This window comes from Hylobates moloch, unplaced genomic scaffold, assembly GCF_009828535.3.
Source record: "Hylobates moloch isolate HMO894 unplaced genomic scaffold, HMol_V3 SCAFFOLD_2, whole genome shotgun sequence".
NCBI classification, from domain to species: Eukaryota; Metazoa; Chordata; class Mammalia; order Primates; family Hylobatidae; genus Hylobates; species Hylobates moloch.
In genome coordinates, this window is record NW_026652277.1 from 145,444,520 (window position 1) to 145,463,353 (window position 18,834).

Genomic DNA, 18,834 nt, shown 5'->3' on the forward strand with positions numbered 1-18,834 from the left:
ACTCTCATCTTGATGTCCTTAATTTTAAGCACAGGTGAAAAGTCTCTTTTGCCATGCAAAGTAACATATTCATAGGTTCTGGGAATTTAGGCATATAAATATTTGAGTGAGGGGGAAATTATTCTGCCTACCACTAAAAAACAAAGAAGGCATTTCATTTGTCATTTCATTTCTCATTTCATTTCTCACTATTCAGTTCAGTAATAAAAATATGTTAAATGGGAGAAGCCAAAGATACCCTTCGAAATAATAGCAACACGTTAATCAACATTATTTGGAAATCATCGTATTATATCAAATGACTCTTTCCAAACTGTTTGTCTGGGAAGAAAATTTCTGCTGGATTTATCTTTTTCTAAAGATGCTTTTGGATAGCCTTAATGGATTTCCCTAGCTACAATCAGAACGCAATATCTGAGATGTAGAAATAAAAGTATTTCCATATCCATATACTTGAAGCCTAAGGCTGTTATTATGTCTAAGCATAGAGAGTAAACACAGCATCTCTTTGTTTTACTAATTGCTTTGTTTCCCTAAGCTGCAAGTACAACATCTGCCAGACCAGAATGCACTCCTTCCACACACCACAGAACCACGGCTGGATAAAGGACCTACGCATCATGGTGTAAGGGCAAGCGCTTTGCAGGCAGCCAGAGGGCAGTTTTCAAGAGGCAAAGACCTCAGGTGGAAATGAAGCTGAATCACCCTCCAAAATCTTTAGAGTGGTTATGGAGTTGTTGATTCTGTAATGATTTCATACTGTCTGCAATTTTATTGATTTTGTTTTTCAATAGAACTGTTAAAGATTACGATTCTAAGATAAGCAGAATGTGGGCAGATGCTCACATTCTCACACACTGTTCTGCCAAGATATTTTTACATTTTTCTGCACATAAAACAAAATGAAGACATGTGCTATAGATGCATGCTACCAGTAACCCCCCATCCCCAGAAGAAGGGAGTTTACTGTATGTTAATTTCCTGGATGAGGTATTAAATTTTACTTAGAAAAAAATTAACAGAACTTCTAAAATAAAAGAGGTTTGCTTCTAAGGCACTTTATAAAATATTCTTAATTACCAAAATCCACTGAAAAGGCAATTTGGGTCATCATATCCAAATGTCATCTCTGCTATTTCCAATTCAATATTAAACTTCATGCCACATCAAAATATAAAACGCTGCAACATCTTACACACTGTTGATGTTCATTCATCTACTGCACATCAGAAAAGCTCATTGCAAATATGGCATGAAAGAAAGAAAAGTAAGCAAAACACACTCAGAAAAGACTTGAAACAAATTGCCTCAAGGAACACACTCCAGAGGAAAGATCGCAAAACATAGCCTTACCTTGGGAGACTTGGGCAGGTCCACCGTCCTTTCTTCTGCTAAGGTTAGCAGGGTTAACTTTGTTTCCTCTACTGAGGGGTGTTTGGGAGGGCGAGGTGGGGGATGTGAGGCTGAGCTTTCATATCTCCGCATCATGTAATATTGCTCTTCAGTGATCTCTTCTACCAGAGTCCTGACTAGAAATGGTCCTGCATCCCTAGAGAAATTACTAACTAACTGAACAGTCATATTCAAGCGGCCCACAGGAATTTCCCAGCACTCCGTGGGGTTGGCAAAGTCACTTATGAGTAGGTAAGAGTCTGTGATGTCCTCCTCCAACTGCAGTCCTGGTGTGGCAGCCAACACGTCTTCTTCAATGGAAAGATCCCTGACAGACACCTTCACATTGAAGGGCAAGCGGAACTGCTTACAGAGCTCAGAAATCGGGTACTGTTTCTTATCATGAATCACCTCTACAAAACCTCCTTCCATGTACAAAGGGAGCAGCGCTGCCTCATAGGACTTTTTGAGGATTTTTTCACAGGCCAGAACATTCACCACTTTTTTTATTCCCTCACAGAGAACTTCAGTGGTCTCTGACTGATGCACCAGAAACTGGTCCCCAACAGATACGGATGACAGCTTGTCATGAGGGGAATGAAAGGCTTTGGTGGCCACCACGTGAAGAGGCTCCTTTTCACTCTTAGCGATCTCTAGGTCATAGGCTGTTGGGAACTCCCTTGGTCGCCGCTTGAACTTGCCTTTATAGCTAGTGGGGATCAAGAAGTGTCTTTTAGGAAAATTGCTTCTAATTTCTGAAGCTAAGATTCTTGATGCCTGGTACTTTTTGTGGATCACAATGGTTTTCCCAGGCTGTAAAATGCTTTGGGGCAGGTGATTTCCTTGAGGTGCTTCTATGACTTCAGTCACTATGGGGAACTCTTTACTAGTCATTTCAAAAAGATCTTCTGTTGATAACAGCTGAAGAAACCAGTTAGCATCGTAAGAATCAGTGATGTCTTTGACTTCGACATCTAGATTGGGGAGGATGCGGATTATATCTTTACGAACTGAAAAGAAAAAAAAAATCACTATGATACTTTGTTCTTCAAAATGTTTGCTGTGAGATACTCTCCTGATGCCATAAATAAATTTCTTTTACAAAATAAAGAACTCAGATGATCATCATATATCATTTCTTATGTGTGATTTTCCTTTTTTCAAATTTTAAGATGAAAGAGATTGAATATAAAACCAACACCCATAAGCCCATACTCAGTTTAAGAAACAGACATTAGCCAGTACCTTGGAGCTCTAGGGAACCTACTCAAAATCATACCCTCACTTCTACTGACGTGCAATCACTGTCCTGATTCTCATGTTAAGTATTCCTGTGCTTATATTTATACTTTTATCATCCATAACATACATGAATATAGATATGTGTGTGAATATGTATGTAAATGTGTTCATAAATTTCATATGAAGGTTTATAAATTATTAGGTCATTTTAAGTCATATTCTTGAGGGCCAGACTTTATATATCAAATTATCATAGAAGAAAGTTTTGACCCAAAACATACCTTTATACCAAATCATATCCTATGAGATGAAACAATATGCAAAATCATGAGATACAAGCTACTTGAGATTAATATAAGAAAATAAATACCAAGATGCAATATTTTTCCAATGTCAAAGTTCTTTCTTTCTCCACTGGTGTTATATTATACCTGCCTACCAAAGGAGTGGTGCAGAGTGGGTCACAATCAGGGGAGCCATCAAAGAGCCCTAGGTATGCTGGTGAGTGCTCACCAATGTATTCATTGCCTCATGCGTCACTGGGGTTAATGGATAGCTGTATTTTTTCCAACCATCCACTGTCTCACGAGTCTTCCTTTGAGATTACAGAGATGCTTAAAATATTGTCCTGCATTTATTTAACTGTTCCTCATATACTACCCAACATAGTATCATTATAAATGGTCCTGAATTAATAAACTTATGTATTAGCCAGGCACTGTGTCTCATGCCTATAATCCCAGCATTTTGGGAGGCTAAGCTGGGAGGACTGCTTCAGCCCAGGAGTTCGAGACTAGCCTCGGCAATATAGTGAGACCTTGTCTCTGTAGAAAAATTAGAAAAAATTAGCTGAACCTGGTGGCATGTCCCAGCTACTCAGGAGACTGAGGTGGGAAGATCGCTTGAGCCTGAGAAGCAAAGGTTGCAGTGAGCCATGATCATACCTACTACATTTCAGCTTGGGTGACAGAGACCCTGTCTCAAAACATAAAAATAAAAAAAGATACTAAAGTTATGTGTTAATATTAACAAGGTATTATAATAGTCCATATTTTCTTGATAATTTACTAACATAAATTTTATAGCATTTTCATGATATGGCATTGATTTTCAATATCTGCAGCCACCCTTCCATCATTTTTTTCTTCCTTCCATGCTTTTAATAACGAACAATTTGGAAGATTTAGAAGACAGAATATCCTCTTATAAAACATTACACATATATTACTTTTAATATTATTAACTGTTTATGCAGCATCAAAAAACCTGTGTGATTTATGTAATATTACTTATATGTCCTGTGTAATTATAGAGTTTCTGAAGATGCAACAATGAAAAAGTATTATTTTCTTGTAAAAAAAAAAAATCAGTGGTTGCCTATAGGTTAAAGGTCTGCAAAATTGTAAAGATTTTTAATTTTTAGAAAAAAAAGGAGGGTTGAAAGAGCACCTCTTACATTAATAAATTATTTTATAAAGTTTAGCATACACTAACTTTTGACATTATACCTACTGGCTTCCCTGCACCTCAAGGTAAGTTTAGAAACTAAAATTCTGGTTGTTTGAATCAAAATGAGCTAGGTTTAAGAATTCTAGAGCTAGCTCTAGATAGGCTCATGCTATTCCTCAAGTCTAGGGAAGAGCTAGAGATTAGTAGAATAGATGCCATTGAGGACTTCCTGAGAACTCAGAATTGATCCACCAGAACATCAGTTTCAATGCAAGCTAGATCCCAATCTTTCTTTGTACATGGTGGGTGCTGTGGGCTAGGAATAGCTTTAATGCATTGGAGGACTTTATCTCTGCTGGAGAAAGCCTACAGGCTGTGTTGTCCAAACTCTTAAATTTTTTGTGTTCAATTACTGACCTATCTTCAATACTTCTGTGCCTAAATCCACTGAAATGATGCTAGCCTATCTTATTTTAGTTAAGATCTCAGCAGCATCTGACAAAGTAGATTAGATTCCCTCCTCTTTGGTACATTTTTCTCACTTATTTTCCTCTTACGTCACTTGTGATTCTTCTCAGTTTTGCTGGTTTCTTCTCCCTATTCACCACCCACCCCTCACACACACCTTTTGGGGTGTCTTGGTTCTCTTTTTCCCTCTATCTACACCCACGCCTACACTGATCTTAAGTGGTCTCATGTCTTTAAATATCATCTTTATGCTGATGACTACCCAAAGTATAGCTCCAGCCAAAACACTTTCCTGAAGGCAGTATGTCTACTTCAGATCTCCACTTGGACATCTAATACATATCTCAAAATTAACATGCTTAAACTGAAATCTAATCTTCCCCCAAAACCTAAGCTATATGCTGTCTTCCCAAACTCAGCTATTGGAAACTCTCTTCTTTCAGTTCAGTCCATAAATCTCAGAGACATCCTTAGCTTTTCTCTTTCTTAACACCTGGAATATCTTACATCAGGACTATCCTGATCCAAGCCACATTGTCTCTTGCCTGGCTTGTCGCAGTGGCTTTCTTACCGGTATCCTTGCAGTCAAGTCTCAATAGGGAAAGCAAATATTATTTTTAAAATCCTAAATAAATCATGTCTGTCTTCTGTTTATAAGGCTACAGTGTCAGTCCTTTCACTTAGTATAAAAGCCAAAGTCCTTACCTGGCCCCTGGAACCACCTGGGTCTCATCTGCTAGTCCTTTGTCTCACTCTAACTCCCCACTGTCTCCCGGACCTCCTCATTTTCAGTCAGATCTTTGCACAGCCTGTTTCCTCTGCCTGTTACATACTTCAGCCAGATATAGTCACAGCCAGCTCCTCTTCTTCTTCAAGTCTGCTTAAATATCATCTTGGCAGTGAGACCTACTCTAAATGCTCTATTTAAAATTGCAAGCTTCTCTTCTATTTGTCCTTTTCTGTTTCTCTATTTCATGTCACCCTTCACTTTCTATCATTCCACATAACTTGCTAATTTATATTATGATCATTTTCTATTTTTGTTTCCCTAAACTGAAACATATGCCTTTCCAGAGGTGGAAGGCTTTCATGGTTTTCTTCATCAATGTCTAGAATGTCTAGAATGGCACCTGGCACATAGTAGATACTCAATAAATGAATTAATGCATAAAAAATAATTGCCAGAACAAAGTCCATGAGTGAGCACTAAAAGAAGAAATTCAGTAGATATATTCTATATAAAATTTCACTGGAAAAAAAAGTTTTCTATGTTAAAATTCCTGCTACTATTCATAGTAGCTATTCTATATTTTAAGACACGTCTCTTAAGGTTGCAGTTTAACTTAATCAATGGCCTGTTGAATGCAATAAATACTTGTATTTAATGTCTTCAACATAATAGAGAGATCAAGGTATAAATATATGAGCAAGGTAAAATATTTTCATCCAAGTTTTTTAATAAAAAAGATTAGGCAAAATCATGATATAGATGCCTAAAGAGAAGATTCAATACAAGGAAATAGCACATGCAGTGAAAATCAACAAATCATCTTAGATTCACCAGAGAATTGAGGTCACAGGGCAAACCACCACCCCAAAAACTAGACGGGTAGGCAAATACAAACAGTCATAGCTCACTGGGGGCAAAACCACTGCTGGAGCCAGCACCTGGAAGAATACAAGGGTAACTGGGGACTAAAGGTAGAATCGTTAAAGAGATAAAACTCCCAGGGTTGGGGAGCGTGTTTAGGAGGACCTCCCACACTTTTCTGAGTCTTACTTTTAGGGGCCCATCGAGGTTCTCAGGGTGAAAATGACAAAGATTTCCTTGTGCTTCTGGCAGGGTGAGAGAAGAAGCAACCATTCTGAAATATACCCAGAGCATTCTGTTCTCCTTAAAAAATGCCTGTCCTCAAGGAAAACTATTTTAGCACAGCTTAACCAACTTGTGCTTTACCAGAGCCTAACTATCATGGGGAAAGGGAATTACCCAACCAAGCCACCTCTAATATTCTATGTGGGGAAAAAGCAATACCCAACTCCAACCTTCTCTGTACTTCTACATAAAGGAAAGGGAACACCCAACTCAAGCCTCCACTAGCCATTCTGTCTCTCCCAAAGGGGACAAAAAAGCTGAGAAACACTTGTGAAGGTCACGGCCTAGAGACACAGGCTCACTAATAACTGAAACCTAATCATAAAATTATATAAATCCCTCCTCCATACCATAAGACCACATCAACAGTGCTCCTGTATAATAACAGGAAACTACAACTCAAAGAATGGCATTTAAGACTGTACCTAAGAAGAAGTCTCTAGAGACTAAAGTCAACAGGGCAGACAGAAGAAAGAGCACTACATGAAAATGTAGCCTCTGACACCTATCATTATAGTAAACTATAGACACAGCCTAACTTCTAGATAGATAAACATAAAATATCAAGTTAAAAGAGAATTTATCACAGTTTCTTTTACCTGAAACATCATGTCTGGATTTCCAAAAAAAAAAAAAAAAAAACCAAAAAAAAAAATGAAACTACAACATATATTATAAGGCAAAAAAGCACACTCTGAAGAGACAAATCAAGCATCAAAGCCAGATTCACATATAGCACATATTTGGGAATTATCAGATCAGGAACTTAAAATTTAATAATAATGCTAAGGAGTATAATGGAAAAAGGGGACAATATGTAGGGAAAGATGGGTGATGTAAACAGAGAGATGGAAATTCTAGGGGAAAACTGAAAGGCAATGATAGAAATTAAAAACACAGGACCAGGCGTGGTGGCTCACGCCTGTAATCCCAGGACTTTGGGAGGCTGAGGCAGGTGGATCATGAGGTCAGGAGATCGAGACCATCCTGGCTAACACAGTGCAACCCCATCTCTAATAAAAATACAAAAATTAGCCAGGTGCGTGGTGGCATGGTCCCAGGTACTATGGAGGCTGAGGCAGGAGAATCGCCTGAACCCGGGAGCTGGAGATTGCAGTGATCCAGGATCACACCACTGCACTCCAGCCTGGGTGACAGAGCGAGACTCTGTCTAAAAAAAAAGAAAGAAATTAAAAACACAGAAACGAAATAAAGTCTTTGGTGGGTTTCTTATTATACTGGGCACTGCTGAGGAAAGAATCAACGCACTTGAAGATATGTCAATTAAAAACTTCCCAAACCAAAAAAGAAAAAGAAAAAAATAGAACATAATATAATATCCAAGAAATGTGAGACAACTGCAAAAGATGTAACATGTATGTCCTGGATATACCAGAAGGAGGATACAGTGGTAAAAGAAACATTTGCAGTAACAAGACTGAGAATTTTCCAAAATAAATGCAGCTGCAAAACATTAAGCAGGAAAAATACCAAAAAAAATCTACATTGAAGAGTATCATATTCAGACTTCTTCAAATCAAAGACAAAGCAAAAACTTGAACCAGAGGAGTAAAAACACCTTACCTATAGAGGAAAAAGCACAACATTTACAGTGGACTTTTCTTTGGAAACCATGCAAGCAAGAAGAGAATGGAGTGACAAATTTAAAGAGTTGGAAAAAACCCACCAACCTAGAATTCTGCATCCAGTGAAATCATCCTTCAAAAGTAAAGGAGAAATAAAGACTTACTTATAAGAGTAACAATTCAGGGAATTTGTCACCAGTTCACCTACCTTGCAAGAAATATTTTTTAAAAAATTCTTCAGAGAAAAGAAAAATGATAAAGGTAGGAAACTCGGATGTACACACAGAAAGGAAGAGTGTTGGAGAAGAAATAAATGAAGGCAGAATAAAACGTTTTATTTTTCTTATTCTTAATTGATCTAACAGAAAACAGTCTGTTAAAAATAATAATTGTAGCAATATTTTGGATGATTATAGCTCACAGATAAGTGAAATGAATGACAGTACTGTTTTAAGAGACAGGAAGGAAGAATGGGGAATACTTTCTTATAAGGTAACTGCAGTACTCATGATGTTATTTGTGCTATTTGAAAGTGACGTATATTAGTTGTAAATATATATTACAAACTCTATGGTAACAACTAAAAATGTTTTTTTACAGTATAATTGTTATGCTAAGAGAAAAGAGAAGTGGAATCATATAAAAGCCTCAATTAAAATTACAGTAGGCAGAAAAAGAAGGGGAAAAGTAGTACATTTAATTTGATGATGAGGATAAAGACATTTTATGAAAGGCATGGCCACAACATGAGACTTTAAGAATGAAAAGAAATTACAGGCTAAGATAGAATAGGAGGGGGTATAATCCAGACGGCAAGGACACCGTGATCAATGATAAGAAGGGAAATTGAGAATTGTCAGTAATTAAAAAGAAATCCAGCATCTCAGGATTTTAAATTAAAGCACAGGGACTGGACAGGAAACTCACTGAAAGAAAGAGTATGGAAATGAATTGACACTTTGAATGCCAGGCTAAGGAATGTATAACTACTTCAGGAGGAAATCCAAAATATTTCAGATTAAGAAAGACCAAATTACAATTAGGAATTTGGCAGATCATCTGATAACGCAACGGGAGGAGAGATTGAAATCAGGGAGTCTACCTTTCTTTCTATACTAAGTGCCATGAAGCCCACAGACATCCAATTTACTGGCAACCCAATCTGCCTCATTACTTTTGCATGAACTTTGAATTTTTATATTATTCTCTCATGTCTGTTAATACATTAAAATGGAAACTTTTTTATACTATTCTGTTGATTTTTGTATATGTTTTAAGTTTTCCATTGTCAAAAGTTAAAATAAAAACTCATTATTTGCTTAAGGTTACCTACAATTTGGCAATGACGTCCTCAAGTTTTTAAACTGAAATGGGTTTCATTAATTTTTATGGCAAATATTATATCTAAGAAACTCTCCTAGAGAAAGAAAAAGACACCAACACTTATAGTGTTGTTTTTCTTATAAAACAAAACTTTGCCTGCTTTTATAGAAATATTTTAAAATATAAGAGAGGAAAAACAATTAGAATCTTTTATAGATTTATAAAATTTTAGATTACCGTTGCTTATGTTGTGGTATATATAGCTCTAATCGTGTGTGTGTGTCTGTGTGTGTGTGTGTGAGAGAGATCAATTTTTTAAACAAGCATTTGTTATTTTACAATTGGGAAAATGGAATTTCCTCCCCCAAAAAAAGACCAAAGAGTACAAGCTAAATTAGAAAATGTCATTTTTCCAAAAAAGTTCTTTTTGACTCTAAAATGTTAGATATGAAGGCAACACCTTAGAGCATGAGACTGAGAAACATTCCTGGAAGTTTGTATTACAAGTTTTTCTGCTCCAAACTAAACCAAAGTAAAAACACTATGTACTTATCAAACTTTAGTTTAGACTTCCCAGAATTTCTTTGTGAGTGAACATGAATTATCCTTGCTGGGTGTGTTTTCTCGTTATCCAAAGAGAGCTCCCGTGAAAAACAATTTCCATTCCATTTTATCTGAAAGGGTAACGGGTTACTTCTTTATGCTGCTGAGTTGTTTCACTAAGTTCTTTCGGGGAAAGTCCCTTCACAGGGTGAATGCTAATCATAATGTGGTGCTTTCCTATATTTGCCACTGTAACAACCCTCAACTAAGTTTGAATTTAGGGGACACCACTAAAATTGTCTTTAAAGAGAAAATAAAGAGTTACCTTTAAGCTTGGTTGGTGATGGGCAACATATGTTTCCCTGGATATTTAATATTCAATTCTAGAACACTCTTGGTCTCAACTCACTAAGTGAGAATCAATCCTTTGCGATTGGACCTAAATTAGTACAGGGATGGAAATCCACTGAGACACTCTTATTCAAGACTTGAAGACAAGATGATTGTTTCTACATATTTTTCTCCAAAGAAATTTTACAAACTCTAGCGCTACAATTTCTCCCAACTTCTAGTTCCTCCTACATTATCATTTAATAATAATAATCCATATATTTGTTAGACATTTTTACTGTTTAACCTTTGTCATTTACTTTCTAAGACTACAGTTATTTTTCTCAAAAGTAAGAACTTCATCTTCATCTCTCACCCACTCAATGAATTGTTTAGTTACATATTTGCGTTGCATTACAATCCTTATTATAGGGCAGTTATTAGGTTTACTAATGATTTCTGAGCTCTGCCTTGTTCCAGACTTTTAAATTAAAATTTGCTTTACAGTTCATTCATTTGATCTCAATTTTCTTTATGGATATTCTGTGAATTATTTTTTTAAATTTATTTAACTTCATTTCAACTTAAGAAAAGTTATACTGTGAATTTCTATTTTCTTAGCTGGTTCTCCTCTGGTTCATCTGTTGTCCATATTTCTAAACAAAGAGAGCCTTTTGAATGGCTCTGTAACTTTTGTATTAGAAAAAATCATCATAACCCTCACTGAGAAATTGAGAGTTATTTAAAATGAATACACTTGCATTTGATATGAGTTTATTTGTAACACTACTTTGCCTTTTACATTTTAATTTAGTCCATAAAATCTAAGAAAAGCAAATAAACACTTTTTTAGACACTTTTAACATGTATTCCATTGATGTTTGTAATGGTTAGTTTTACATATCAACTTGCTTAGGCTATATTACCTAGTTATTTAATCAAACACTAACCTAGGTGATGCTGTGAAGGTATTTCGTTCATGTAGCTGTCATCTACAATCAGTTGACTTTAAGTAAAGGATGTTACCTTCCATGATTTAGGTGGGCCTCATCTAATCAGTTGGTGGTCTTCAGAGCAAAAACTGAGAATTCCCAGAGAAAAGGAAATTCTCCCTCAAAACTGCAGCATTAACTTATGCCTGAGTTTTGAGCCTGTGCAGCCTGTCCTACAGATTTAGATCTTTTCAACTCCCATACTTGCATGAGCCAATTCCTTAAAATAAACAAATAACACTGTATATATTAATGTATAATTAGGTATATTTAGCACACATATATATTCTGTTTCTCTGGAAAATCCTAATAAGGCATTAATAGTTGGTAATGTAAAAATAAATATATACATAATACAAAATAGGTACCTTCCTCTGCTAGCTGCATATTTCTTTTTTTTTTTTTCTTTTTTTTTTTTTTTTTGAGATGGAGTCTCGCTATCTCCGAGATTGTGGTGCAATCTCGGCTCACTGCATGCTCTGCCTCCCGGGTTCTCGCCATTCTCCTGCCTCAGCCTCCCCAGTAGCTGGGACTACAGGCGCCCGCCACCACACCCGGCTAATTTTTTGTATTTTTAGTGGAGACGGGGTTTCACCATGTTAGCCAGGATGGTCTCGATCTCCTGACCTCGTGATCCTCCCGTCTCGGCCTCCCAAAGTGCTGGGATTACAGGCGTGAGCTACCGTGCCCGGCTGTTGCATGATATTTCTATTAGCAATAAGACTGCAGCCTAAAGGAACGAAATGAAATGGGAGCTGACTAGAATATCCACTGGTTCTAAATATCATGTTGTCAAAGTATTTTCATGAACACATTACGAAAAGCATCACTAACAAAAATTGAACCTGTTATATGAATATAAATGATATAAACTTTGATACCATGGAGTTCATATTTTCCTTAGCTATTGAACTCATAAATATGTCATCATAATAAATCAAATCTGGATATGGTGAGTGAGAAAACCCCCTTGTTACCTAAAGAGGAGCTTTGTACTGTGAAACATAAATATACACGCATAAACAATGTGTTACTTGCTTTATTCATTCTTTCATGTACTTGATTTATTGAATGCTTATGGAACATTTACTCTATCTCAAGCATTGAGAAGATACAAATACATACGTAAGAAATTAATGTGATTTTTAAAATAAAAATCAGTAATTTATATTACTGAAAATTGTGTTTTACTAAATATATTAAATTTATAAGTTATACTTATTATCATTTAGCAGGAGTAGCAACCAGTCCTTTGAGAGATTATAACAGATCCAGGCAAAACTCTGGGCTAGAAATAATTTAATTAGGTAGTGAGGTTTAGGGCTAAAATTATACCTTTTCAATCCTTTCTCCCATCAAATTTACCACAGGAGTAAAAAGTCAAAAAAGAAAGTTTTTTAAAAAAGGTTCAATGAATCTAAAAGGTATCCGCAATCCTTAATCTAAATGAAGACAGAAATCAGAGGGAAGAATGATAAATTACTTGACAGAATAGAAAAAGGAACGCCTATGTGCCTGAGGAGGCAAAATCCAAAGAAAAGTGAACTGTTGCTGGCCCATAAGACCTCCAAAGACAGAATTTGGAGACATAAGGCCCCTGGAAAGCAAGGTGAAGCCAGGGGGCTAAAAATACTGGGATTATTCAAATGTCTGAAGAATGGTTAAACCCAGGTCTCCACTCTAATCTAGGGAAGATAGGTGACCACCTCTTCCACCTCTCCCTCTGCAGGAAACAGTATATACAGGATCTCAGAACCTCCGAAACCAGGCATAGGTGAGCAGGGGGGAAGCGTGGGACTGAAAGTGAAGGAGTTAATTATAAATCTGTAAGTGGGAGTGATGAAATCTTCAGCTCCGTTCCCACTTAGCTCCAATAGTCTCATAATCCCCAGAAGATACCACAAAGATTCTTCTCAGGTGAAACTGAACTCAAAAAGGAAAGTCTCACAAAACCTAAATTTGAGGAGTGCTGCAGTGAAAAAGCTGGTATGATAATATCTAAAATTCATAAACACAGAGCTTATATAGAAACAGTGCCTTACTTGTACACTTTTGTTTAAACTGACCCCTGTAAATATGAACATATTACAAGTAATCACAAAGCATTTGATAAAAAAAATTAACAAGAAATGATACACCAAAACTTAAAAAAAAAAAGAGCCCCAAAAGAGGGAGATATTTTGCAGTGAACTCTTGAAAACTTAAAAAAACTATCTAAGATATTTTTGGTAGAGACGGAGTTTCACCGTGTTAGCCAGGATGGTATCTATCTCCTGACCTTGTGATCCGCCTGCCTCGGCCTCCCAAAGTGCTGGGATTACAGGCGTGAGCCACCGGCTGGCAGGTGCTTGTGGTCCCAGCTACTTGAGAGGCTGAGGCAGGAGAATGGCGTGAACCCAGGAGGCGGAGCTTGCAGTGAGCCAAGATCGCGCCACTACACTCCAGCCTGGGCAACAGAGGGAGACTCCATCTCAAACAAACAAACAAAAAAACAAAAAACTATCTAAAATATTCTCAGAGAGATAAGATGTTGTATTTTAAAAACAAGAACAGTGTAAAATATATAAAATGATGTAAGAAATAACTCTTGGAAATTAAAAATATGATAACTAAAATTAAAAATTCATTAAAACAGTTGGAAATGTAGTTACGAAAATTTTCCCTGGAGATAAAAGACCAAAACACATAAAATAGAAAAGAAAAAAGGCCCTAGAAGATCAATATGGGAATTTCAGTATGAGATTTGAAATTAAAGACAGAGAGAAGAGAAAATATAATTGAGTGGACATTATCAGAGAAATTGTTCCAAATATGAAGCACCTAAATATTCAGATTGAAAACTGTCATCACAAAGAAAGAACAGACCCACCCCAAGTCACATTACTGTGAAACTTCAGAATACCACATACAATATCTCCAAGACAATACAGGATGGTGGAAGATAAGGGAGTAACGTTTTCAAAATTCTGAGGGGAATTTATTCTCAACCTGGAATTCTGTAAGTAGCCAAACTATCAATCTTTTATGTGTATAGAATATTTTTCAAACATTCAGGCTAAGTACTTGATATTCCATGCACCGTTCTCAGGAAGCCCTGCATAAAAATTGGAAGAAAGTCAAGACAGAGGGAGTTAGTTATTTGATTTCAGAAATAGCTAGTCAACACAGACACAAGTCAACAGGGAATCACCAGGATGATGTTAAATGGAATTCCCAGGGCAGCACCTATGCAGTTGGTCTCAAGAATAAGCAATTCCAATTGGAACATGAGAATGAAGAGTTACAAAGGAATACATTCAGGAAAATAAATTATTAGAAAAGGTAGCCTTCCTGACAGTTTGGGTTCTTTGAAAAATTACACTGAGTGGCCTTTTTTTTATAGAGTTGAAGAATGCTCTAAGACTTGGGATAAAATTGAAGAAAATCAAGCAAAGAAAACAATAAGGTCATCATCGCAGAAAAACAGTTATGGAGAAATGGAATTCTACTCATTATACACCACTTGGTTGAGCAGTGAATTGTCACAATATAACATAATATACTGAGAATATAGGGAAGGGGAAGTAAGAATATAAGATAATTAAGTCTTCATTGTCATATGTGAAAGTCAATAGTTACTATCTTAAAGTTGATGACTTGAAAAAGAGCAATATTCCTTTATTATTTAAAATGTGCCAGACAGTAGGGGAAAAATATTTAAAGGCATTGCCTCAGAAGAGCAGAATATGAGGAAAATTTGGCCCTCGTGTCAAGGGCATAAAGGTTTGCTGATAACATTGTTATAATTCTTTTTACTATTTGACTTTTTGGACTTTGATAAATATCAAAATTATTTTTAAAAATTAAATGAGAGAAAGAGGAAGTCTCAGTATTCTAAAGACCAAAGTGTTATTTTTCTGCTCTTCATGTATCACTGATTATACAGTATGCAGATACAAACTTTCTGATACCACTTTTCACTTGTGTGATTTCAGCCCTCTGCTTATAAAGTGAATTAATTTTTTTACATATCTGGGCTAAAACCATACCCTCAAAATTTGAGAGGCATTGAAGTTTTTTCAGAAAAGAAAGAGAGTTACACAACTCTGATGTTTTCACTTAGGGAAGAAATAATTATCAATCTGGATGTCAAAACATGACACTATTTTAAAAGTTTTAATGGTCAAGACCTATTTCAGAGGCAAATTTAAATAGCTCACTCAATTTTTTCATTTGCAAATATTATGTATTCCATTTACTATGCTAATATGAATTTTATCTTCCTGAGAAAGGCACAATACACATCATGAAGTGACTTATATAAGACTAGTAGTTTGAAGTTTGCACTGTTCTGTGTATCTATTTTCCAAACAGGGATAATTTTTTCTAAATCATTAAATGTGTGATGAGGGTTAGGGGGGTTCAGACCTATTACAGAGATTTTGGCCAAGTTTCCAGAAACAAATACTTTACTTAAACACTTTCATTTTTTATGAAGCCCAAATTTTCACATTAATAATTAAAAACTAGTAATAGGAGTAGAATATCTTATATTCTCTCTTATCTCTATTAATTTGTTGTGTTCTCTTTCAGCAAATCAATATTTCATGGCTCCCTATAGTTCTCAGTATTTTTCATCTTGCTGTTTCCCCTAAGGTTTCTATAAAACTTCCAATTCCCTGCTCAGAACTACTCTTTTTCTTGTCACTTTAGAAAGGAAGCATTCTAGCCACAAAGGGTTTGGACTGTGCTTGACACTCAAGGCCTGTGGAAAGCAATTTAGTAACATTTCTTGACATCAAGTCAAGTTTGAATCTTCAATTTAAGAAAGAATCATGTAAAACAAAACCACAATGGATTCAAAACATAGTCTACATTTTATATTCAGGGCAAAAATGCCTACAACAATAAAAATACTTTAAATTAGATATTTGTGAAAAGACACTCATCCTCTATTTCCAAGGAATATTCTGCAGTCAATACACATGCAATCCAGCCTCATGCAATATCTGTCCTGAAATTGCTACACAATAAGAACTATGTTTAAAATAATCCCTATGAAATTAATGTTCCAGTATAATTAAGATGGGAATTTAATTTAAATAGCATTAAAGAATGGGAATTAGACTAAAACATTTTGTAAACGGTATTATTTCAACCAAGGGCTTTCTTCTGGGTCTTGGTTAACATAAATTCACAGTTAAGTCCTACCTAAACAAATATGTTAATATCCCCTGATCTTCTGATGATTACATTCAATAGACGATAGATCAATAGACTGTAGATTCCATTCAGTAGATCAAGCCACGAGGCTGGGAACAAGTTTGACTTCTTTCCGCTTCCAATAGATCTTCGATTTGCTCTCCGTACTTCTTAAATACCCATAAAGCCCAACTATGATTCTCTGTCTTTCCCACTGATGTCTCTACTGTATAAATTTCCTGTACCCTGGCACTCAACTGGCCTCACTACTATCCTCTGTTCTTCTCTCCCTGCTGAAAGCCCTTTACTGATTTGCCCTTATGACACATTTTAGCCTCTTAGTATACACTTCAAGACCCTCCATGATTGATTCCACTCCCCGTTGCATGTGTTCATATTTGTTTCAACCTGCTCTCTCCGTTTTTTCTCACACCAACTACACTAGAGCTCCCATCCCTTGCTCACCTGCTGCCCCCATACCACTCCTGCCTTCTCCAACCTTGTTCCTTTCTTCTTTGCCTGATTACCTCCTATGCATCCTTTGATCCTTCCATTTAAATGCCATTTCCTTGGAGTAGTCTTTCTTGCTTCCTAATTTATTAAATGTTGTAACCACTTTATCCATGTGCTTAGGTTCTGGGTTTACCCTCATTTGTAACTATGCGATAGGCAGGAGATGCCAATAGTTTTAGAAAATAACAAATTTTAAAATGAGAAAATACTATTATTTATAAAAATCAAAGAAATCTCAATTACTCATCTCAACTGCACATTTAGGGATCGCTAACAGAACATTAATGTGGGGTCTACAATTTGCCATTGCCTCAATATTTTGTAATACTAAAAACTCAAAACTACTTTAAAAGGTAGGCAAAAGAATATCATCATTTTCTTTGCATAAACAGGGAGTTTAAATGGTGCACTGAAAACCAACACCTATTAAGTTATTGACCCAGAGTTAGAATCTAGGACTCCAAGTTCAGAACTCTTTACTATCCATCCTACTCCTGTCATAATCCTGAAAATTCAAGGTATTAACACCTTCGAAGTAACAATGCTCTCTCCAGATATTCCTATTTCAAAATGCAAATAATTCTATGAAGATTGCATATTAAAACACGTCGGGCCGGGCGCGGTGGCTCACGCCTGTAATCCCAGCACTTTGGGAGGCGAGGTGGGCCGATCATGAGGTCAAGAGATCGAGACCATCCTGGCCAACATGGTGAAACTCCGTCTCTACTAAAAATACAAAAAAATTAGCTGAATGTGGTGGCAGGTGCCTGTAGTCCCAGCTACTTGGGAGGCTGAGGCAGGAGAATCACTGCACTCTAGCCTGGCAACAGAGCAAGACTCCATCTCAAAACAAAAAAACAAATAAACAAAAACACCACGCCTATGTGTGAATTAATTTATCATATCATTTTCCTTTAAGACAGAGGGGCTCTGGGATAGTAGAGATTTATAGCCAATAATGGATGGCTGGAAAAAGAAATAGACTGTCAGAAATATAGAAGTAAGGGACGCATTAAGGAAACTCTGCATATTTACCTCTTTTGTTGACCACCTCCATACAAGAAAGCCTCATTCTAACGAAATATGTTCTATTTTTTAAAAGTAGCTCTTTTCTAGTCATATTTAACTGGCAGTAATAAAAATAAATTTATAGTTTGATCTGTCTGTTCCTGATATTTATAGCACCTCACATGTGAATAGCACCATACAATTTACAACATACTTGTATATTCATTATTCAATTTGATCTTTGGAACAAATATATGGTTTGCTTATTGATTGATGAGGAATCTAACTCTCAGAGGCTCAATAGTTGAAATAAAGACAGACTCCCATTCTTCAGGCTCTAAAACCTTTCTTTCCCAAACCCCACAATGCTCATGCTCATAGGACATCATTCTCAGTGGATACTCACATTTCATCACACCTTGAATTTCATAAACAGGCTTGAGAATCAGGGTACCATAAAAGTCTTTAGGAAATGGATTCATTGAGTCCCACTTATTTGAAAAATCTGTAAGTTTTACAGTTCTTGTTCTGTTCTTAGGAATCTTCCATTCAACAATCTCCTTTAGAGTATAAATACGTTCATCTTCACACTCGTAGAATTCTCCTTCTTGTGACAAAGGCAAATTAAATGAGTGATTTTGATGATTCCTTACTACTGCACAGCTCACCATTATTTCTCCATCAATCTCTTCAACCGAGTTGAGCATGATTTGCTCACCCTGCTTTATGATGAGGTTCTCTAGTTTTATATCCTTCTGATGATAGAAGCAAGGATGCCCTAGTCTACTTGGTCCAATATGAATGGTCCTTGTGATTTCTTCCATAGTAAGGTATGGAGTTTTATCAGCCACAATCTTAAAAAGACCTAAGAACAGAATTACGTGAATTAAAAAGAGAGTTCTTACAATGAAAGTTCTCACAAGAAAATCAC

The 18,834-nt window shown here is 36.2% G+C and overlaps 1 protein-coding gene across 2 annotated transcripts in view; it reads right to left on the minus strand.

Annotated features, from left to right (window-relative positions):
• Nucleotides 1–18,834, minus strand: part of THEMIS (thymocyte selection associated) — a 202,118-nt gene that overhangs the window by 106,440 nt on the left and 76,844 nt on the right. For both annotated transcript variants that reach the window (XM_032158722.2, XM_058430611.1), the window contains 2 exons: nt 18,310–18,768; nt 1,354–2,402 (listed from right to left, as the gene is read on the minus strand). In XM_032158722.2, coding sequence (XP_032014613.1) covers nt 1,354–2,402; nt 18,310–18,768 — 1,508 coding nt within the window. The remainder of the gene's footprint in view (nt 1–1,353; nt 2,403–18,309; nt 18,769–18,834) is intronic.